The following is a 25,037-nucleotide window of genomic DNA, read 5'->3' as shown; positions in this document are numbered from 1 at the left end:
TCTGCGCAAAGGATCATGGAAGCCCGAAGTGTCCAACAGTTGTACCCTTCGAAATCCTTCATTCCGAAGGGCCCTTTGAAGTGGCTAGTTTTGAGCACTTCGGTTTGGAACGACCCTTCAATATGGCGGTCATGAGGAGGGCGATATATCCCGTTTGGAACGCACCGTGTGTATCCTCGCTCATAGCTCCTCTGGAAGGCTCCTCACTCCTCGCTCCTCGCGGTGCAATTAGAGAATTGAGATGTCCTTCAAGATGGCTGAGCTCGATCGGTTTCTAGGTCATAGGATGGAGGACAGAGGAGCGAGGAAATGAGGAGGAATATTAAAAAGCACCCAGTGAATTAATGAATGAATGAATGAATGAAACAATCGTAACGTAATGGGCAGCGGTGCGACCGGAAGTACCTCTTCACTACTACCGTTCTTGGCCGCCATATTGTGAAATAGGCAGCGCTGGCGTTTTGAATCAGCATTGCGTTTCAGTATTTTAGTGAATGTGAGCTATGCTCTGATTTTAAATCGTAATTTTGTCAGCTCCTGAAATGGGTCATACAGTTGAGTAAATAGAAAATAAAAAATAGAAAACTCTGTTAATGGAAGGACGCAGTTATTGCATGGATGGAGCAAGAACAATGTAAGTGTCTAAAATACATGCACACAGTTCAGTTGAATGGTAAAAATCGCCCTCTCTAACAGTACAGTTAAACTAAATGTACGAAGCTAAAATAACCTCAACATTGAAATGAGCGCATGCATTTTTACGTGCTTCTTGCTAATAGATCAACCATGATTTATCTGTCAATCAGATGCATTTAAAATCACTTTTTCTGTGTGCGTGCTTTGGATATGTGTGGACATGGGCGAAGAAACAAGATTTATTCATATCCAAAATGAGATGATGTGAACATTATGGAGTGCTCTCATGCAGAAAATCCAAAACTACCTAGTAAAAGTAATAATTTATGACGTGCAGGAAATCCCTAATATGGACAAAGGCATCCCGCTATTGCTGTTGCTAAAAAATGGTAATTTCAAGTAATTTCCAGGTAATAAATATAGTATATGAATAATGCGGTGCTAATTGACATGACATTTATTACAGTATAGAAACTATTCTGCCTCATTATGTGTTTGTATAAACCAATCCTAAAATTTTCATTAGGAAAATACAGGAAAAAAAATACAATACAAATTATTGGTTATCATCCAGCAGTGTATTTGATTTCTTAGCCAATTAAAAGACATAAAAAAAAGACAAGTTTTTTTTTTTTTTTTTTTTTTTTTACATTTCTGTCCCGCTCATTTCTGAAATGATGGCTACGCCCCTATGTGTGCAGTACAGAAAACAGAGCACGGGTCTTCTTGTGCTTGAATGGTTTAAAGTCATATTAAAATGTGCACAAAGGAATCGATAAGAGGAATCAAAATTTTAATTTTATAACAAGTAGACGATTCCAGACCGATTCTTGGATTGGAATAGATTTTGGATTCCCAAGCCTAGGTATGGGTTAACATGTTAAATAAAATTATCTTTTTTTGCCCTACCGAAAATGTGCCTGGAGTCCACCTTTGTTATTATAATAAATAGTTTTCTCTGTTGCACACACATCCTTGTGTTCTTTAGCCTGTTGATTTTCGTTCATAGTATGCAGCTAACAATAAAATATTTTGCAATAAGAGTTCGAATAAATGTGAATACAAATTTTTTATTAAAGAAAATTAATTATTAATTGTTTTGTTTTTTGAATTTATTGCAATTGACAAGAATCAGAATTATTAAAATGCATGCGATGCCCAACCTTACCCATACCCAGAGGTGGAAAGAGTACTAAAATATTTTACTCAAGTTAAAAGTACCATTACATTAATGAAATTTTACTTAAGTACAAGTAAAAGTACCAGTCTAAAAATCTACTCAAGTAAAAGTAAAAAGTAGCTCATTTAAAATGTACTCAGAGTAAAAATTACTTAGTTACTTTTTACGGAGTCTCTATTTACACTAATTGCAAATAGCCCATCTTGTTGGCAAAGGCTATTTACACTAACTCCGCCCACTAACGTGTGATTGGGTTAGTCAACAATAAAAAAAGTAGTTAGTTCAACATCAGTTTCAGTGGCGTAGATGGTAAGGCGCATGCTTTTTGACGCGATCGACCCGAGTTCGAGCCCACCTTTTGCCAAACATTTTTTTCTCCCATTTCAAATCTCATATCGCATCAAAAAGGCATTTATTTTAAATAAAAATGAAGGAAATAATCAAAAAGTTGAAAATAAAGTATCGGGTAGGGTTATGGTGTAATAAGGTGGCATCCATTTAATAAATTTGAATTAAAATTATAATTTACACTCAGTACGTTATTGCGTACTGTTTTATAATGCACTACAATACTGAGGTGCAGATAATTGCCACTATTTGCAATAAGTAGTATAAATGGCAGAAAATCTTGCTATTTTAACAGTGTAAATAGAATCTATAGCTATTTGCACTTAGTGTAAATAGCATCTGTCACTAAAAAAATATGCTATTTGCACTTGATGTAAATAGCATCTATCGCTATTTACACTTAGTGCAAATAGCCGCTGCCTACTTTTTAACAGTGGGAGGGACGCAAAACTGGGCTAGACCAAGGGTGTCAAACTCAGTTCCTGGAGGGCCACAGCCCTACAACAGTATATATATATATAACCCTAATTAAACACATCTGATCCAGCTAATCTAATCATTTAGGCTTATTTGAAAACTACATGGTATGTGTGTTGGAGCAGGGTTGGAACTAAACTCTGCAGGGCTGCAGCTCTCCAGGAACTGAGTTTGATAACCATGGGATAGGCCTATAAATCTCAAACTAGTTGTTTTTAATTAAAGGAATCAGTTATTTAGAATAATAAGACCTTTGTGCTGTTACCAGGCAAATTAAATCAGCATCAACAAAATTCATCTTTGCAATGCAGAAGAAACACAGAAGCTTCACCTGAAGTGGCATTTAGACGTATTTACACACTGTTTAATGCAGGACATGAATGCATTTAACCTGCAGTTACAAATGCATATTAAAATACTGTTACTTAAGTATAATTTCTTAGTACTCTTTCCACCACTGGCATTTTGTTTTTGTTATAAGGTTAGAGTGGATAGATTTCATCGTGATCAGAAAAGATGAGATTTGTGAGATTAGGTAGAGTGGGAATTGGGTCAGACTGAAATCTGAAAAAAAGGAAGCACTAGATGGTACGTAAGAAGTGAAATATCGGCCACAAGTAAAATATTAGCAGACTAACAGCAAAATGTCTTGCACACACATCTATAAAATATGAATGTTTTATTACCGAGATATTGCAGAATTCATGAATTTCTTGTGCTTTTTGATGCAATTTAATAAATATAGGCTATAGGATGTGTGTGTGAGAGATGAGTAAAGACTCTCACCTCTGTCCATTGTTTCTATATATACATGAACAAATATTCTGCTCTGTGTCATTCACACAAAATGCCAAACACAGTGATTACATATTTCGTTTTCTTGCTTTCCTGAAACCAAATGCATTAATAATGAAAAAATCATGCGAAAAAAAAAAAGTGCATATTAACCATAAAATTGTAGTTTCTCAAAAAGTGTATTAATTGTTACCAGAACACCATCTCGTCCAGTTTACAGAATATTAATAATATTGGATGTCCTTGTGGATGTTAGTGTGGGTTACCAGCCTGATGTCTCTCTAGAGTTGTTTGTAGTGTTGCAGTGTTTGTTGTGACTCTCTGGTAAATGTTGCAGGAGGATTTGTTTTTACTCTATCATGGAAACCATGGTAACCGTCATCCTCCTCGACTCCTGATGGTTTCCATGGCAGCTGTTAAAACTGATCACTGCTCTTTTTTATTTCATTTGACCACAGTTGGTTTGATGGCTCGCACCAACACTGCCCATATCCCAAACTAGTGTGCTTTATAGTTTATTTACAATAAACCTAGTTTTTGGTTAATCTGATGGTTAATATACAAACATTAAGATATTTTCTGTTTTTCTTAGTTCTTGTATGTCTTATGAAAACACGTTTTCTCTAATTTAAGGTGTAATGCGACACAAACATTTATTTTACAATCTTTAATAATCAGCTGATTGTGCATTATCACACATATTGCATGGCTACTTACCAAAAAAATACTGTATATAAATGTATGTGAATTGTTGGTGATTATTTTAGACAAGAAAGTGTTTTTTTTTGTTGTTTTTTGTTTAGTCTTGTGCTGAAATTCTGAATATTATAGATGTTATAAGATATTTAGTTGTTTTTTTTTTGTCTTTTATCACCTTGTACACTAGCTTGTGCATTATTACATTACAACACTTGTTACATGACTACTTACCAACTGAATAAACGTGGGTATGAAATATTAATTTGATTTGAAATTGTTATTTGAAAAGAAGACATGAAGAGACATGAAACTAGCACTGCATTGTAATAAAATGTTAATGTTTAATAGGATCAAACTATTTTCTTTTAATACTTGTATGTTTATAATATAAGCAAAAGGATATTGCAGTGCATTATGGGATTGCTTACAGTTGTCTACAATTTGAGGTATGCTTTTTGTCAGTTGATCAGCTGTTGTCTTGTCATGTTTTTTTCATTTGGTCATTTTTGCTTGTTTTGTCATGTTTTTTTGTTTTTGATTGTTTTGTCATTTTTTTTTCGTTTTGTCATGTTTTTGTTTAGTCATGTTTTTTGTTGTGTTTTTGTTTTGCCATGTTTTTTTGTTGTTTTTGTCGTGTTTTTTGTATTTTGTTGTGTTGTTGTTGTTGTTTTTGTCTTTTCCTGTTTTTTTGTCGTTTTTTTTTTCATTTGTTCTTTTTTTTCTTGTTTTTGTTTTGTCTTGTTTTTTTTTTTCTTGTTTTGTTTTTTTGTGTGTTTTGTTTTGTCATGTTTTGTTTTGTCATTTTTGTTTGTTTATCATGTTTTTTGTTGTTTTGTTTTGTCATAGTTTGTTTTTTTACCTTGTTTTTGTTTTTTGCTTAGTTTAATTTGAAAGACTGTGAAGAGGAAACATTTTGAGAAAAGAGTTGATTCAGTGCTTCAAATGAAAATCTAATTACTCAGTATTAAAATGTTTGCAAAGTCTGCAAACACGTTTGTTGTTTTTTGTTGTCTATAATTTGAGGCCTGCTTTGCATCAGTAGTGCAACTATGGTGCAAAACAAGCTGTCCAGTGGTATTTTTTCCAGTGGTTTGGTGTTTCGCTACAGAGGTACATACATACATAGGTACAAACGTACATATTTCACCTTTAACGATGTAAGAGATCGTGACCCTGTCCACATCATCGCTCACACTCATTAAGCTGTGCTGTTGTGTGGAGTGTCGAGTGGTTTATAACTCTATCGCAGCGGCTGATCGCTGTGGCCCGGCGGCGCTGAGAGCACTCTTTCATCTCTTTAGGACGTGCTGCTGTAATAAGCTCTCAGAGTGGCCTTTTATCAGATGCCGTGGATCAGGCCGGCTCTCAGCTCTGCTTTGAGTGTAACACAGGGCCAAACAAAGAAGAGAAAAGTGTTTACCTCGGCTCTCTGCTCACACCTCCACCGACTCCATTTCTTTTGGGCAAGAAAAGATTTGTTCAGTGTTTTTGTTCTCTCTGTTTTCTTTGGTTTGTTCTTTACACCCAGCTGTTTTGTTTACTCATCCTTTTGCGACTGCTGCTTGATAGATACACCACAGTAATGTCAATGAGTCTTGCATTCGATTTTTAAACTCTGCTAGGTTTCAGTGTGAATATACACTATTGGGCAAAAGTTTAGGGATTGATTCATATGATTTTTTATTTATGCTCACAAAGGCTGCATTTGTTAGATCAAAAATTTGGTAAAACTATGAAATATAACAAAAAAAAAAATTCTGTTTCAATATAACTTAAATTGTAATTTATTTGGAGCAAAGCTGAATTTTCAGCCACTATTATCTTCAGAGTCACAAAAACCTCTTTTATAACATTATAAACTATTGGTTGACCAATATGCCTTTTTTTGATTGTCAATACCTTAGAATATCTTAGAGCAGGGTGACCACTGGCCAATATAAAGACAATATATTTGATATTATACATTGATATTATATGTAAAAATTAATCAATATGAAAAATATATTTGCACTTGATAAAAATAAATCTGTAAAATAACCAGATTTATGCATTGGTAACATCGTGATTCAGTAATTCTATTAGCAATAGTGTTTTTCACAAATAAAGAAATTAAAATAAAATGTAATAAACAAGGAAGTGAACAGTAAGTGTCATATTTTCAACACTAACTTTATATAAGACTGGATTGTTTGAAATCAAGGGTTTAAATATTCTGTTCATGTCTGCATTCAAGTGCTGCCAAAGTAAAAGTCCTGTCATTGTCAGAAAAAGCTGCTTCCGATACTTTTTGGCTGAACAAAAAATATGTATATCGATCTTGGTGATATATTGATTGACCTTTATTATAAACTTTTTACTGTCACTTTTGATCAATTTAAAATGCCCTTGTTGAATAAAAGTGTGTTTTTTTTTCGTTTTTTTTTTTTAAGGGGACCTATTATGCTCCTTGTTACAAGATGTAAAATAAGTCTCTGATATCCCCAGAGTGTGTATGTGAAGTTTTAGCTCAAAATACAGACAGATCATTTTTTTATAGCTTGTTAAAATTGCCACTTTTAGGGTGTGAGCCAAAACGCTCTTTATTTGAGTATGTTGCTTTAATGCAAATGAGCTGGTGCTCCCGGAGAAGAGGGTGGAGCGTCAAGAGCTTGAGCTCCCGCATTAGTAGTGCTAGCCTTTGCAAATAAACATTTCACTATTAGTACAAGCCTGTTATCTTTACAGAAAGTGTACTCTGTTTAAAAGTCAGTCATCTGATTATACTGTGCATAATAAATTTGCGTTTGTGAATTAGTCAGACGGGAGCACGGCGGGATAAAAATAACAACATAGCTGGTGTCGTGGTGCATGGCATGCTATCGCAAACTTTATAAGCCCCACTCGTGATTATGAGCTCAACAAACTCAAGCAATCGACTGCTTTCATATGCAACTTTTAACTACCACATTCCTATTCACGATCATTCATGGGCAGCACCATTGAAAACAGACAGAGACAATGGTAGCTTTAGCATCATTAGCCTTACAGAGTTTTTTCTCTCTGTTTTTTAACACATAGCTAGAGTTGGAAATTATAATATATAAGTTGCATGGACTACTTTTATGTTTTTTTTAAGCTTGAATGCTTCAGACTCTGTTCATGGTAAATGAATAGGAAAGCGTGATCAGCACATTCTTCTAAATTTCTCCTTTTGATCTCCATGGAAGAAAGACAGTGAGTAAATGATGACTGTATGATGCTTTACAGTTGGACGTGTAATCTTGTACTCAAGTGTGAGAAACAAAGCGTGGAGGAGAGCATGAGACCCACAGGCGGAGCAGATGGAGCCGGCCTGTGGGAACACTGTAACTGTCAGGCCTCAATGTTACGCCTGTCCTTTCCCAACTAATGACTGATATCATGAAAAGCCTCATCTTCTTTTTATAGAGATGGTTAGAAAGACCAAACCCATATCTCTCCAGCCACCCTCACTATTGTGAGATATTATGTAGAAATTAAGACTGTTGTTTTTATAGAGAACCAAAGCTAAATCCTAAATATTAAATATGTCACTCGTTCTACACCTAAAAATATGAATTTATACTGAAACAAAAACACTTTTAACCTGGGTTTTTTTTCTCCATTAAAAAAGGCAATAAAATAAGATACATTTACATTAGACTATTAGAAAAATCTCTCTTACATTTTCCAGTAGAAAATGACTTGACATAAGATAAATTTACATTAGACTTTATTAAACAAATACTGTATCTTAAATTTGTATTATGTTGCTTAAAAATTTCTGCTTTAAAAATAAAAAAAAATCCATATATATATATTTAATATATTTTAATCTGTTTTTTTAATAATTGTTTGATTGATTGATTTAAAAAAAAAAGACTACTTTAAGAAAAATGCTTATAAAATCTCTTAATTTCAGTGATTTTGATCAATTAGTCTATTTCTCAGCCAAGAATATGAAAATATACTGAAAACTAAACAGATAAATAAACACTGTATTTTTGTGATTTAAAATTAAAAATACAAAATAAAACAATTTTCCAATATTATACCTTCAAAATATTTGCCCAATATTTTTTGACTATATCTGACATGTTTGTTTTTGCTTTTGTTCATTCACTCATTTATACTGTAAAAGTTATAGTCAGTGATAATACACAGCAGTAAATGTTAGTATTAAATCTCAAATGTCACTCATCCTTCACGTTTGCCTGTTTTCTCGATTTCAATGATTTTGATCTGCCTCTTGCTTTCTCACGTCTCCAGACTTTAATAACACTCTCTGACTCTAACTCTCTCTCTCTCTCTCTCTCTCTCTCACTTCCTGTCCCTCCAGTATTAAGATGGTGTTGATGTGGACCAGTGGAGATACTTTCAAGACCGGCTATTTCCTGTTGACTCAGGCTCCTGTGCAGTTCTGGATCTGCGGCTTCCTTCAGGTGTGCGTGGACTTCGCCATTCTCTTCCAAGTGTACTACTACAGCCGCTACCCACAGAAACCCATCTCACACATCACACACACCACCAGCGCCAAGGCCCTATGAAACACCCTCGCTTCACTGAATGTGCTCAAATATCTTACAATGCATACAGCATCTTTATACAGTGTCCCCAAAACATTTTTGGATAAGTGATTAACTTAAGCCACACTTAAATATGTCTGAATGTCGTTGTATTAGATACTTAACATCAAACTATGATTTTAGATTTTCTTATTAACTTCAATTTTTTGTGCTTGTTATCTTTTCTTGAAATTAATGCATTTTTTGTTTTTTTGGTGGTGGTGGTGTGTGGGGGGGGGGGGGGGGGTAATGTAATGAAATGACATTCATACATTAAGTGTTGCTTAAAGGAATAGTTCACCCAAAAATGAAAATTTGCTGAAAGTGTACTCACCCTCAAGCCATCCAAGATGTAGATGAGTTTGTTTCTTCATCAGATTTGGAGAAATCTAGCATTACATCACTTGCTCACCAATGGATCCTCTGCAGTGAATGGGTGCCGTCAGAATGAGTCACCCATGATTATTTCTTTCTTACAAACACATAGTTTTTCACTTCACAAGACACTAATTGATGGAGTGGAGTGGTGTGGATTATGGTGATGTTTTTATCAGCTGTTTGGACTCTCATTCTGACGGCACCCATTCACTGCAGAGGATCCATTGGTGAGCAAGTGATGTAATGCTAAATTTCTCCAAATCTGATGAAGAAACAAACTCATCTACATCTTGGATGGCTTGAGGGTGAGTACATTTTTAGCAAATTTTCATTGTTGGGTGGACTATTTTTTTTTTGGTGCCATTGTATAAATATATATTGAACCAAACTTTACATGCAGTATCATAAAGATATGCAGTTATATTTACACATTTACATACATATACAAGCCAGCCCAAGGAAATCATCATGCTTTTGAAAACCTTTGCCTTACAGACTCTCAGAATGACCTGAAAAGTATCTGATATCAGATGGACGAATGTATAAAGCTTTTGTTATAAGAGATTAATACATTTAATGTCGTTTTTTCGGAGAAGACTGTTTTACCTCAGTAGCCCGCTGTGGTGTTTCACACAGTGAAGGCCCAACGAAGAGCACAGGGAGAGCCCTGTGTCTTTTTGAACCAAAAAAGAAAAAAACCCTCTCTCCTTTGGTAGTAGGAGACCATCCTCATACAGTTCACAAATCCACTTGATGGAAGTGTCTTCCCCAAATATTATTTTTGGAGATATGTATAGCAATCCTACTTAATTTACATGCAATCAGTTCAGTTAGCATGAGAAAATATGAATTCATATACTGACTTTTGACCTCTTTAAGAAAGTTTGACTTAAAGTACAGTATTTGCGGAACATTGGGGGTTCATTAAGAGATTTATGACTTCAAGGCCAAGTGCTTCAAACATCCAGTCAACAATCAGTCCTGAATATGACAATACACTGCAAAAAATCACTTTCTTTAACAGTATTTGTTATTTTCCAGTAAAAGTTATGTATTTTAGAAATGTTTGATGATTATTATTTATTATTATTAATAATAATAGTAATAATTGTACTGAAAAAAAAATTACTTCACAATAAGACAATTAGTTTTGTAAGGAAACATTTTTTTAACTGAAGATCCTTAAAACAGGATATGTTTACATGCAGTAAAGAAAAAGGGGGTGGGGGATCTTTTTGTTTTTTTCAAATGTTGGAGAATATATTTTTTCATGTTTTTATAAATTTACTTTTTAACTTTTACATTTAATTATCTTTTTTTACTTTTTTGTTTTTTCGTGGAAAATATGACAAATACTTTTTAAGAAAATGATTATTTGCTGATTAATACTGGTCCAGTAGTTCTAGTCAGGAAATGTTACATGCCAGTAAATGTTATGAGAGAGGTGCTGCTTATCAATATGTTAGATATGTAATTGTGAGGAACAGTTTGACTAAATCGATGACTTTTGACGAGATATGAGTCTGATAAAACTCTCCCCATTTAGATTAGAAAGACTAGAGGGGTTTCTTTTAAAGGACAATGTTTTGTTACTATCGCTGTTATTTATTTCTGTTTTTCTATTTTATTCTATCTTTTTTACCTGCTATTCTGAGATATAATGTATTTTAAATATATATAGTTTCTCTTTGTGCTGTATTTGATAAAATAACTGCTTTATTCTGTATTGCCATTATTTGAAACTGTCTTCTGTTTAATGTTCTTGCCATTGAATGCAAGTAACACTCTGGGCCCCATGATGATATATAGGTTTACTCTGTCATTGCACTCCATACAGTATTGCAGTACAGTATTGCTGTTTTTGTTTTTGGTTTACTGAATTTCTAGCCAAATGTTCTGTTCATATTAAGTTGGATACTTTTGGTCATATATTTGCAATGCTACTTTTTTATAGCAAGATTTGTTAATAAACTTTTTTTATTATTATTCTGTATGTGTATTGCTATATTAATATATAAATTAATAGATATTTAGTGTTTTACAGTCAGGTTCCTCCACAGATGCATTTGATGTTAGCTTATCAAACAGTTACACTCAGACATTAAAAATGCTAAAATTTATGACTAATAATCACATTTACTAAACAAAGCAACATCAGACAGATAGATAGATAGTAGATAGATGGTAAATTTCACAAATCAAATGAAAAAATAATTGAGCATTATTGCTCTGTAGTCTTAGCTTAAAGTCTCGGCTGTAGATATTTCAGCCTGTTTTTCATGGTATAATGTGCAGGCATTGAACCGATTTTATTCAAATGGAAACCTGAGAGTGCATTCATTACGGCTGTGGTCATTTTAGCAGTGTTTGTACTGGCAGCACACATGGTTTCTCCATGCCTTTATGAGCACAGGACTCTCAGTAGAATCAATAAGGATGTATCTACCACTGGTCAATGTAGTTCACAACAATCTGACCCTCTGTCACATGTATTTAATCACTTATAGGAATAGATCTGCAGGACTCAATACTGGACTCAATATAATAAACCAACTAAATGTTATTAGATGATAATACCATGCTATTGAATTATTACTATATTCATATACCATGGCATTTACATAGTAGTCAAGAATACCCTAGTATCATGTCTGAGTACTATAGTAACATTCAGTTTACTTTCCCTTTTCTTACTCGAATCTATATATACTACGAACCATCTATAACTCAAGACAGTTTGAAAATAAGAAACCTTTATTCTTTTAAAGGGTATTTCACTGTTTATTACAACCGGCAGATCCTGAGACTATGGCATCTAAAAGCAGAGCTATACAGAAATGTGTGTAAATGTGTTTTCATTAACATAGTTATTGCAAATCAGCTATATAGGAGCGTAAATTAAAGTTTAATAGCTTGTTTTGAACAGTGTAACACTGTATCCTCTGACACCAGAGAAAAGCTCATTTTACCTTAAAGGTGGATGCAAAATAAAATGGCAATCTTCACAGTCATACAGTTTTCACAGGTAGGCGCGTCCATCAACCAGGAACACCAGCTTAATGAAAATTCAGTCATCCCTCACCCTCATGCCAAACCCATATGACTGTCTTTCTTCAGTGGAACACAAAAGTAAATATTTAACCAAAAGTTCATGTTGCTCATTTCCATACAATGAAAGTGAATGGGGACAGAGGCAGTTGAACTCTCAAATCTCTTTAGAACTGCTGCATATGTAAAATAGAACTATGCAGGTAAACCTCTCTTCCCTGGCCTCAAGAGGCTTGCTAGTTTTTAGTGTCCTTTTAGTGCACCCACCGTCCATGCCATTTGACACTGGTTCCAATCCCACTCGGACTGGTGCAAGTAGGACCTGTTTTATTGGTGCCGTTTTTCAGATGGGAGTGAGGTTTAAGAGAAATGTGCAACAGATGCCAGCTAGTAAGAGCTGTGCGGGTGAATCCTCACTCAAGAGGTATATTAAGGGCCGCTGGCTTTAGCATCCCTGTTAGCGTGCCCTCCTCCAGTACAGTTGATGCTGGTTCAAATCCCTCTCAGCGTGATGCGAGTAGGACCAGTTATATTGGTGCCGTGACCCAAATGGGAGTGAAATTCAGAGGAGTGAGTATAACGGAGGCAAGCTAATAAGAGCTGCACAGTTAAACTTCACTCCACTGGCCTCAAGAAACACATTAAGGGCTTTGGTTTTAGGGTTCTTGTTAGCATGCCTTCCTCTTATACTGGTTGAGCTGGTTCAAATCCCTCTCAAAGTGGTGAGAGTAGGACAAGTTACATTGGTGCCATGACCCAGATGGGAGTGAAATTGAGTGAGTATAATGAAGGCCAGCTAGTAAGATTTCCACAGGAAACTTCACCCCCTGGCCTCAAGAGACAGATTAAGGGCCATTGGTTTTTATATTCTTGTTAGAGTGCCCTCCTCCCATGCTGACTGATGCTGGTTTGAATCCCTTTTAGAGCGGCGTGAGTAGAACCAGTTACACTGGTGCTGCGACCTAGATGGGGGTGAAATTTAGAGGGGTTAGTATAATGGAGTCCAGCTAGTAAGAGCTGCACATATAAACCTCACTCCCTTGGCCTCAAGAGGCACGAAAGTGGACATTTTCATAGTGTCCTTGTTAAAGTACCTGCCTACCACACTGTAAGATTGGTGCCATGACCCGAATGGGAGTGAAGTCTAGTGAGTGAATGTAACAGAGGCCAGCTAGTAAGAGCTGTGCAGGTTAACCTCACTCTTCTGGCCTCAAGAAGCACATTAAGGACTGCTGTTATTTGGTTAACGTGCCACCTCCCTTTGATAGTGGTGCAAGTAGGACCCGTGAAATTGGTGCCATGACCCGAATGAGAGTAAGGTTTAGAAAGTTAGTGTATTGAGGCAAGCTGTTAGTTAGCTGTGCTGGTCAACCTCACAGCCCTGGCCTCAAGTGGTGCAGTAAGGGTTGCTGGTTTTAGCATCCTTGTTAGCATCCCCACCACCCATGCCAGTTCGAATCCTTCTTAGAATGGTGCACGTAGGACCAGTTACATTGGTGCCTTGACACTAAGGGGAGTGAGGTTCAGGCAGTGAGTGTAACAGAGGCCAAGTGGTATATAGCTGTGCAGGTAAACCTCACTCCCCTAACCTTGAGGCACACAGTGCTAGAGGCTGCAGTCTTTAGCCTACTTGTTAGTGTGCCCGCCACCCATGCCGGTTGACACTGGTTGAACATATTCAAACAGTACAATATGCGTTATGATATATCCAACAACAATGTTGCATCTTGTCACTGATGTCAAACATGGTGTGAAACATTTGAATACTCAACCAAGAATGATATTTAAGAGCTAATACGGAGGGGAAACTCATCATTTTCATCATTCATCGCATCATTTTCTCACACAAAGTTACCTTATGGCCTCGGAAAGCTTTGAATATAATAGTATGAGTCATGGACCACTTTTTAAAAATGTGTTTTTGGGTTTATAGATCCAGTCTCCATTCAGTTTCTTTATATAAAAACAATTAGCATTCTGCTAAATATTTCCATTTGTTTTCTATGGACGAAGAAAGTCATATGCATTTGGAACAACATGAGGGTTAGTAAATGATGACAGAACCTTCATTTTAGGTTGAACTAACTCTTTCAATAATTGTGCTTTGGACATACAAACCTGTCCATTTTAACATCCCTTTCCCAGCCTATTATTGTCAAGTCACCTGATTATACAGGTACTATTTATGGCCGATCACCTGTAGCATGTCTTTGTACATGTTTTTTTTCTTTAGTCTTACAGTCAGCAGTTTGCATTACGACTTTAGTGATCTCCCGACTAGTGATGCTCCTTGACCAGCCACAGCCACAAATCTGCGGTGATGCACACCAACTGCAGCGGTCTCTGCGATTCCATGTAAGGAACTGTCAGTGTCCTGTGAATCCTCACTGTTTTGGGACTTGGTGCTGTCTTGTGAATCGGGCTTGTGCCGTGTGGACCGATTCTGTTCCTCTTTAAGCTCCAGGTAGGACCGTGAAAAAGTATGAAATATGGATGTGACTGGGAATGCCATGAGCAGGATTCCACTCAGGATACTGCTGAGCGCCACCACCTGGCCTGGAATGCTGCGAGGAACCATGTCACCGTAACCAACCGTGGTCATCGAAATGACGGCCCACCAGTAGCTCCCGGGAATGCTGGTGAACTCCTGCTTGGCGCCCATCTCGCTCTCCGCCAGGAAGACCAGCGGAGAGAATAGTGCCATGGCCACACATAGGAACAGCAAGAGCAGTCCGAACTCTCGAGTGCAGCGACGTACGGTCAACCCAAGCGTCTGCAGCCCCAAAGAGTGACGTGCTAAACGCATCACGTAGAAGATCCGCAATGCTCGAAGAACTCGCAGGACCAAGCCCACCTTCTCCAGGTAGTTGTTTCCTGAGCCGGTGGGACGGTCACTCACGGACAGTGAGTCCACTATCAAAGTGATGTAATAGGGCAGGATGGCCACCACGTCGATGATGTTGAGGGGTGTGCGTAAGAACATGCACTTGCTCTGCGTCTGGATGAAACGGAGCAGGAACTCCAGGGAGAACCAGCCCACACACACTGTTTCCAGCACAAAGATGTTGTAGCACCTCTGGGAGCACTCGCCCTGAGAGAGAAAACAGACGTTAGTTGAGCTCAGGGTTAGGTTCTCACATTCTGTTGTATCATTCAGAGTCTTCATTCAGAGGGACATTATGCAGTATGTCCCAATATAGCGGATAATATATATGCTAAAAGAAGGAAATCATAATAGTTAGTTTTTCTTCAACACAATATCACAAATAAGTGTAACACAGGAATACATTTAAAATTTCAAACAGATGTTTTAATTTTGTCATGTCCCTGGGTGCTGCACTCACTTCTAATGTGAAAAAAAATTACAATTTCATTAAGCAATACTCACTGAATGGCCAAAGTCCTGCAGAGTTTAGCCCCAGCTAGCTCCAACACACTTGCTTAGAAGTTTCTAATGAGTCTGAAGACCTTGATTAGCTAGTTCAGGTGCGTTTACAGTAATTAGGATTGGAGCTAATGCTGCGTTCGATTGACCTTGGAAATCAGATGTCGGAGCTGGGAATGATGTCAAAGAAGTCAGAAAGCCAAGAACACGTCCATTTTTAGCAGTACCAGTTGATTAAAAACACATAAAAAGTGGAAATTTCCACAGATAAAGCCATAGTATCATGTCCATAAATAGAGGTTGGATAGTACAGTGTGCACCACTGAGTTTATTGAGACACAGACAAACATAAGTGCTAAGAAATTATATATTACTACTGTTTTTCTGTTGTTGATGCACGGAGCAGCAATATTGGATTCTGAAGTTGGAGTTGTTTAGATTCCTCCAAGATTCCGAGTTGGAAATCTGACTCTGGAGGGCTTTCCAGTTAGAACTTCCTACTGAGAACTCAGAATTTCAAACTTCCGAGTACAAATGTAACACAGCATAAACTCTGCAGGACAGTGGCCCTCCAGGAACAGGTTTGGACACCCCTGGTCTAGATAATCAAAAACTTTAAAGCTCCAAAAAGGTCATAAAGCACTGTAAAAGTAATCCAAGTGAATCCAGATGTTTAATCAAAACTTTAAGAAGAAACATATATATCTATATCTATCAGTTGTGGTTCGAAGACAAAAAAAAGTCATATGGGCTTGGAAGGAAATGGAATGAAATGAGGGTGAGTAAATGATGGCAAAATTTTCCCTTATGACATCATCCATAATGACATCAACTTGTGTAATTTTGGTGGGAAAAGCATCAAGCATCAGTAAGTATAAATGATGAAGACATTCCATAAGGTTTGATAAAATTACAGAAATTAGTTTGGTATTATCAAAATGAGTTGTGTTAGTCCCTCACTAAGCTAGTACTTCGTATAACTAATCAAGTCAGTTAATAAAATGTAAATGCTTAAGCTTGACCGATGCATGTTTCTGAGATGAGAGTCTGATCTACATTTTTATACAATTTCTTAAATTATAAGACAGACACATTCATTTAAAAAAATGTAGTAAATTCAAAAGCTATTGAATGACGTGACTTGTACTGTAATAACTTGACTCGCGTCCACTGCAGCTTGATTTCAGATAAATACACTTGTGTCTGGGAGACTGTATACTTTCTGAGTAATTTGTAATCATAAAGACACAAAAATGTTCCATGAATGCTGAAGACAAGGTTCTTGGAAACCAGAGCGATTTAATAACATTTTTAACACATTGACTATACTCTGAAGTGCAATGAAGGTCATCTCTAAATGTGTGAGAGAGAATGGAAGAGCAGCGAATGTGCCCAGAACTGGCCACCCACCAGTGTCAGGACGAAAAGAAACTTAAGGCAACTCTAAACGACTTATAATTCTCCAACTGTGCATGTGGCAACAATACATACACACATAGAAATCTGGCATGAATAGAGAGGAAAGCCTTCAAGTCTAAAGTTGCCCAAAGGCACTCCACAATTTAGATTAATCTGGCTTCAGTGCTACATGTAAAGCACACAACACAATACACTAAACACCCCCTCAGTGAAGAGCAGTGGATGCTTTTATGCAGCAGGACTGAAAAATGGGAAAATCGTACAGGGAGGCTTAAAATCATAATCGTTAACCATTTTAGAATCAGTGCAATTATATTCCAACTTCAAAACTCACCCAAAGCATCTCAGCTATAGTTATTGCCAAAGGCTCTCAAGTATTAATATAAAGTGACCACCAAAAATGTGAAGACATTTGAATATTTAAAATGTCTGATTCTCATTGTATTAAATACAAAATATCAAATCAAGTGGCATGTGCAAACAAATGCTGTTAAAGTTGTTCTCACAACTTGCAACTTTCTGAGCCATTTTGCAATTTATTTTAGGGTCTCTTAACTAGTTGCTTAGTAGCATGCATATTACTAGAATATTAGCCATTTATTAGTACTAAGTAAGCACATATTAATGCCTTATTCTACATCCCTAATCCTACCTAATACCTAAACTTAACAACTACCTAACTATTAATAAGCAGCAAATTAGGAGTTTATTGAGGGAAAAGTCGTAATTAATAGTGCATAAGTGTGCCCTATACTAAAGTGTTACCACAACTGCTCTTCAGTTTTTGTGTAGGTGATGTGAGTGGATGTATTAGATAAGTTCACATCAAATTGCTTGTGGTATTTTGTTTATAATGAAATGCAGATTGGTTTGATATATTTGTTATATAATCCATTTATATAAGGCAATTCATACATTTGTGGTTTAAAGGGATAGATACCCTTCATGTTGTTCCAAACCTTCCTCTCTTCTGATGAACACAAAAGATATTCTGAAAAATGTCTCCTTTTTGTTTGTTTGTATTTATTTTCTTCTTTCAAAACAATGAGTCAGTGTCCAAAGTTGTTTAGATGAGTTATGTTCTGTGTCATGAAGGTACCGAAGTAATTCTAATAAATAAATACTAATTATCTGGATGTTTTAAAATGATCGTAGCTCACTGATATAGTCATTCTTATACAGTATTACACTATTTAAAAGTTTGAATAATGTTACACCATTTTAATATTGTTGATAGAAGTGTCGTATGCTCACCAAGGCTGCATTTATTTGATCAAAAATACAGTCAAAACTGTAATATTGTGAAATATTATTGCTATTTAAAATAACTCTTTTCTATTTGTATATATTTTAAAGTGTAATTAATTCCTTGGATGCAAAGCTGAATTTTCAGTATCTTTGCTGTAGTCTTAAGTGTCACATGATCCTTCAGAAATCAGGATGATTTGCTTCTTAAGATCTATGTTTGAAGAGAATAGAGACATCACTTCAAAAATATTAGCAAATCTTCATATTATTATTTTGTAAAAACAAAATGTGGAAAATTCTACAAGGTGCACACTTATTAAAGTCATCACAGATAGAGTACCATCAGTCGAAACTCATTCAGCCAACACAGATATCAAAATCCACATCTGTCTTCATTTTTTTTTAAATTCACGATTACGTAATTTATCATTAATACTTTTCTCAATTTACAGAGGATCATCATTAGATGTCTTTATTTATAATGCTAATGAACAGATATGCCACATAACACTTGTGCAACCAACCCTTAGCTATTTAACAACTTATTAATACGTTATTGCTGACTCAGATACTGCAAACTGATTAGTGGATCAGACAGGCATTTCTGCTTAATGGACATGTCAAGAAATCCACAGCGGACCTTTACGTCATACCTTGAGCTGTTTGACGTATAACGCTTTTTCTAAGGGGACAGACTTGTACAATCCTGCAGGCCATGTTTAATTACACATTTCTCTAGGGAAAAATAATCAATCCACTCTGAAGCCCTGATTGAAATGTATTAATGAGCTTCATCCAGGCAAATCTGTTTTTCCCGTCACGGATCAGACAGGCAGGTAGAACACTATGTCTAATTTATAAAAGATTTCATTTTCCTTACAAGCCCTGCATGATCCCCCTTAGCTCCCCTCGAAATAATCAGTTTTTTGCATGCAGTTAATGAACTGCATTAATATTGAAAGGTATAATTAAATGTGATTATTTCCTAATAATGAAAAGAGATGATGAGGAGAATGTTTTAGTTGTGATTTGTGGAGTTTTCCCAAGTTAGAGTGCATATGACTTTCTTTTTTCTCTGGGACACAAAATGAGATAGTTAGCAGAATGTCTGTGTTGCTTGTTTCCATACAAAAAGTTTGCTGTGAAAATCTTGCTTGACAGCTGTGGTCCCCATTCACTTTCATTGTGTGGAAAAGAATGATAAACTAACATCTTTTACATTCCACGAAATAAAGTCATAAATGTTTGGAGGGGTGATTAAATGATTCCTTTTGTTGGTGAACTATTCATTTCAAGCATAGCTCCTTCGGCAAGACATGGATTTTATATATATATATACACACACAGTACATATTGGCTTTATATATATATATATATACACACACTGTATATACTGTATTGTATATTGATTTTCATTATATAATATAATAATATAACGTAATGATAATTGCCTTGGTACTGGCTAATGTGTGCATGTGTGTGAGACAGAAGAAATACATTTATAGTCCATTAGGTCTATTCTCTGAAATGCTCTTATGTTGTGGTTTTATCATTTTGCTTTGATGGGAAGCTTTTTGGACGAGGGCTTGTTTTCTCTATTTTTCTCAGTACCACACTGATCAAATTAAAAGCAGACAATTACAGCCCTAATCTGATGTCTTCATCTGCAGGACGAGCTGTCCATTATTCAACATGACTGATCACATACGCTGAGCCAGCACTTTCCCCAACAAACACACACAAACAGACCAATAATGCATTTCATCAAATTACTTTGCATATGTTCAGTTACTTCACTTCGCTGAGCATGAGATTCACTTCACCTTACCTACTGCTCTCCCCTATACAGTATAAAACTAACAACTGCAGCTACAATATAATCATCACTGTTAAAATGTGCTGATAAGTCATAAAACTTTTACTGTAATAATTATGTATTTAATCGATTTTTATTTATTTATTATTGCTTTTTCCCCATATACTGTACATACAATATACAAATATACATTTAACATATTTCCTTCCCTCCGTCTTCCCCCCTCCACCTCCAACTCACCCCATCAGCAACAACACCATCAAAGATGATAATAATAATAATAATAAAGATTTATCAAATTTGGCCATTGATGATGCTATCTACACTTATTCCTGAGGGAAGAAGGGGGACCTCACCCACGGAGACTATTAAAGGTTATTATTAAAGGTTTTCTGTTAACGGTGTGATAAAAAAGTACCTGGGCATTGTAATAAACTAAAATATATATTTAATTTTATTTGAACAATTTGCTTTATTTTAAGCTCCTTCCCTCTTTTTACTTTCCTCCCTCTTTCTTTATACTTAAGTTTTCAAATTCAAACAAATGGGTTCCATTGTAACATTTTATTCCATATATATAGTGCAACAACATGCCCCCTCTTTTAAATGAACGGTAATGTATCCTGGGCTTTTTTTTTAAAGGTATGCGTCTGTACAGAAATATTGACTGGAGTAAAAGTGTGACAACTTGCCCCATGCCCACCTACACACGTGGCAAAGTAAGGCAGTAACAATGAATCAAATGCAGTTTAGGTGAGAGAAGGCTATTATATTTTAGTGGATGTAAGAGCCTGGCCCCGCAGTGTTTTAATTATTGTTATTCGCCCGAGAGATGCAGCGGAAACAATCACACAAGCCTCTGGCGTTCTCCACTCTTTCTGAAGCCTGTCAACTTCAGAATTCACAGCGCTGCCTGCTAACAGCTTCTTTGAATTTCATTTCCAAAATTCAAGTGAATATGCGCACAGCCTTTGCTTTTAATTTGTTATGAATAAAGACTTTTGGCATAAATTGAACTCTGTAAGCTTGATTGTGAGTGTGTTGCTGAAAGTCTGTATTCATGTGCACTACAAGTGCACCTTCAATGCAATTAAGCACGTCTCCTTTAAAGTGGTCATGCAACCAAAATTAAGACGGAAAACTCTCCAAGAAGTCACGCACAAAAAAACAGGGTAACATCTAAGGATAAACAGGACTCTTTTGCATTGTTTGGTGTTTATGAGTTCACCATCAGACAAACACTGAATGTGAATGGTTTGTATGGCAGGACAGTAAGAAGCCACTGCTCTCCAAGAACAACACGGCTGCCTTCTGAAGTTTGCCAAAGACCATGTGAATGATCCAGAAGAGTGTTCTGAGCACAGATGAGTCCAAAACAGAGCTTACTGGTTTAAACAAAACATTTAAATTTAGTGAAAACCATTCCTCTGCATTCAATAGGAACCTTATACCAACTGTAAAGTATACTGGGGGGAAAAAACTACATAGAAGTTTCATTAAAATATGAACTCATCAAATATACCTTTTTGAATAATTTGTCCCAAACTAAAACATATTCTGAAACGCTTGTGCACTACATTAATAATTAACTTTCCTAATAATTAGGAATAGCATAGCATCCCCTACGGAAATGTAAATAATGCAATATTTGTTACCTCTAAGATGATAAATCACTTTAAAATATTATAATAGGGAACAGTATAATAGCTATTAAACTATTTCATGTTATGATTTTGAATCTGTATTTAACCTGTAAGAGTAACCCTGCCTGCTTTAAATGTTTGAAAATGATTAACAGTTGAAAACATTTGCTACAAATTTAGAGAAGTCATCATAAAGTAATCAGTTACATTAATAAAGTCATTGAAATAGTTACACTACTTGTTACATTTACTTGTAATCTGTAACCTATATGTGTTAATATATGATTTTTCCCATTTCTAATAGGTTTCATATGTGACCCTGGACCACAAAACCAGTCATAAGTGTCAATTTTTCAAAATTGAGATCTATGCATCTTATGAAAGCTGAATAAATAAGCTTTCCATTGATTTATGGTTTGTTAGGATAGGACAATATTTGTCCGAGATGTGAAATCTGTAATCTGACGGTGCAAAAAAATCTAAATATTGAGAAAATCACCTTTAAAGTTGTCCAAATGAAGTTCTTCGCAATGCATATTACTAATCAAAAATTAAGTTTTGATATATTTACGGTAGGAAATTTACAAAATATCTCCATGGATCATGATCTTTACTTAATATCCTAATGATTTTTGGCATAAAAGAAAAATGGATCATTTTGACCCATACAATGTATTTTTGGCTATTGCTACAAATATACCCCTGCTTTTGTGGTCCAGAGTCACATATGTGGTTTTACTTCATATTTTAATATATTTCATATATGGAAATGTAATACATGCATATATTACAATTGCATATGGGATTCCTCTGCTACTATACAGTCTTCACAAAATCTTTTGTGTTAATATTTGTCCCTATAATTGCAATGTTATATCGCATTCACGCAGTTCTCACAGTAAACACACGTCCTGATCTGCTCAAGTAGAGGTGGTTTTGTTGTGGTTGTGTAACTGTTCTCAGGATGAAATGCCTTCCATCCATCATCACCTTTTTATCCCCTTCTAAACTGGGCTACAATTTGGCAATCATCTTTGACGGGCCTCTCATATGTCTCCTGCTTTCTCTCATTCTCTCAGTCAGGGTCAAATGTTTCCAGTGCTCTCCTGTCTGAGTGTGTGGGCACGTCTGAGTGCTTCAGCTGGATTTCGCTGCTCCAGAGCCCATCAATACAACTGGCCTGTCCTATACTTGCCGACAGCTTTGATATTAACTGTAAAGCCCTACACAGAAGAGTGACAGGAGTAATTATGTCTTCTAGCTTTAATCACATTATCAATATTTTTAATATTCATCATGCATGACTGCTTCGCTTGCATCCTTCTGTCAACATTCATTAGGAATCACAAGAGAACAAAGTGTTTTGTGAGACTTTCTGTCCTTCTTTCTCTCGCTCAGTCCCAGCGGCTGCTAGACATCATAACTCAGGGTCAAGTGCTCCGTTAGAAGTTAAATAGACTGACAACTATGATATTGCTCTCTTCTCTCTGTCGGAGCCTGTTCGGGACCTCAGAGGGGCATTTAAGCTCTGATGGATGGGATCAGTCACCCGTGATGTAAAGGTGTGTGTTTACTGTATGTGTGTGCAAAATCGTTATTTTTGTCAATAACTGTTTCAGTGTTAACACTCATAGCACTAGGTTGCACTTTGAGAGCACTACAAAGTGCATTATGAATGTTTATGGCAACCCTGTGATTGGTGTAAAATGTGTACCCTAGTGAAAAATATATTTACTAAAATGTATTTTTAATACATTTATTTCAGGCTAAATACATTTAAATGCTTATGTGCTTAATAACTAAACTGGTATACTTAAAGTCTGCTAAATTAGAACAACTAATTTTGTACTTAATGCGCTTTAATTGTGTGGAAGTAGTGCTGAGGTCCAACTAAAGATGTACTGAAGTATATTTGATTGTGCTGAAGTGGAACTATTGCAAGTATATTTTAGGTACACTTTAAATATCTTGCATTTAAATACCAATATGATTCAAAGATCATACAATCCTCATCAATAGTGACATTAAAACACATTTTAGGCTTAATATTAAGAAATGTGCATTGTGTACAAGTAGTACTTAAAATAAAGTTTAATTATAATTTTTTTATCAGTACATCTCTAGCGATAAGTCAGTAAACATCTCTAGCGATAAGTCAGTGTTAAGTGCTTTAAGTACACTAAAACAAGTACACTTTATCATACTTTAAAGAGTACTTATCACAGAAACAACATACTTTAAAGGGATATACAGGACTTAAGTGTGAATTGAATTTTTTGGACACGTAATTGCATGTTTTTTGCAATTCAATGAAAATATATTAGTTTAAATTTATATTAAATGCAATTAATTGAACTTTAGAGCGTTTTTGACTCACTTAAGTAGGTAAAGCTTTAAATGCAATTTCATAATTACCTCTATTGTTTTTGAAGTGTACAGCTGAATATACCGACAAGCATTTTTGCTAAATTGAAATATACTTTAATGTCATTTCTATTGAAACTTGTATATCGTGTATTTAGATATATTTTTAAGTACACTTTTGTAATGATTAAGTTGCAATTCAGTGCATTTAAAATTAACTTTAAATGTAATATTGAATAACACACTAGTTACAATTACAATCAAATGCATTAGTATGTTAGTCAACACATCAAAATAAGTTTACTTCTTTAAACCATGACGAAAAATATTAAAGCTAATGATTTAAAATGTACTAACTAATGATTTTTTTTTTTAAAGTACACTTTTTAAAAATCTACTTAAAGGGAAAGGGAAGTGGTGTGTGGCCAAGTATGGTGACCCATACTCTGAATTTGTGCTCTGCATTTAACCCATCCAAGTGTACACACAGTAGTAAACATACACCCGGAGCTTAAGTGTGTTAAGAAACTGAACTATCTTTAAATTCACTTAAGTGGCCTTTTATGACATTAATATTATATCATGTGCAAGTAAACTTTTTAAAAAATACTCTAAGATTTGAAGTACACTACAAGTGCATATTTTAGTACAATTAAGTGCACTTCTTTTTTTTTTAGTTCAAGTTGAGCTTTATTGTCATTCCACTACATGTGGGGACATACAGTGGAGCGAAATGTCGTGCCTCGCAGGACCACGGTACTACATAAATACAGACATACAACAATGAAGTAAAAAACACTATAAACCTATACACAACTAACCTACTGACAGATTTTAACTAAGTATACTATATATAAGTATTACCCTATTTTTGTATAGGGTATAAGTATTTACCCTATACAAAAATAAAAACTATACGAATGCTTCACATAAATATTTACCCTATACAAACTAAAAATTAAAGATAAAAAAATACAAACTATACGAATGCTTCACATAAATATTTACCCTATACAAACTAAAAAATAGAAGATAAAAA

The 25,037-nt window shown here is 35.5% G+C and overlaps 2 protein-coding genes across 3 annotated transcripts in view; one reads left to right on the top strand and one right to left on the bottom strand.

Annotated features, from left to right (window-relative positions):
- The window catches only part of LOC306847152 (solute carrier family 66 member 2-like), a 37,192-nt gene extending 27,433 nt beyond the window's left edge, over positions 1-9,759 (top strand). Inside the window, exon 4 of the mRNA XM_079380952.1 lies at positions 8,472-9,759. Within this exon, the coding sequence (XP_079237078.1) occupies positions 8,472-8,679 (208 nt within the window). The 3' untranslated portion in view covers positions 8,680-9,759. The remainder of the gene's footprint in view (positions 1-8,471) is intronic.
- Positions 9,760-11,814: 2,055 nt separating this feature from the next.
- The window catches only part of LOC306846887 (voltage-gated potassium channel regulatory subunit KCNG2-like), a 38,305-nt gene continuing 25,082 nt past the window's right edge, over positions 11,815-25,037 (bottom strand). The window contains exon 3 of one of the 2 annotated variants that reach the window (XM_079380574.1): positions 11,815-15,214. In XM_079380574.1, coding sequence (XP_079236700.1) covers positions 14,378-15,214 — 837 coding nt within the window. In that variant the 3' untranslated portion in view covers positions 11,815-14,377. The remainder of the gene's footprint in view (positions 15,215-25,037) is intronic. The other variant, XM_079380575.1, reaches the window with a different exon arrangement.

This window comes from Barbus barbus, assembly GCF_936440315.1.
Source record: "Barbus barbus genome assembly, chromosome: 27".
In the NCBI taxonomy this organism is placed as follows: domain Eukaryota; kingdom Metazoa; phylum Chordata; class Actinopteri; order Cypriniformes; family Cyprinidae; genus Barbus; species Barbus barbus.
Note: the sequence above shows the minus strand (reverse complement) of the source record. Positions and strands in the feature narration are given on the sequence as shown.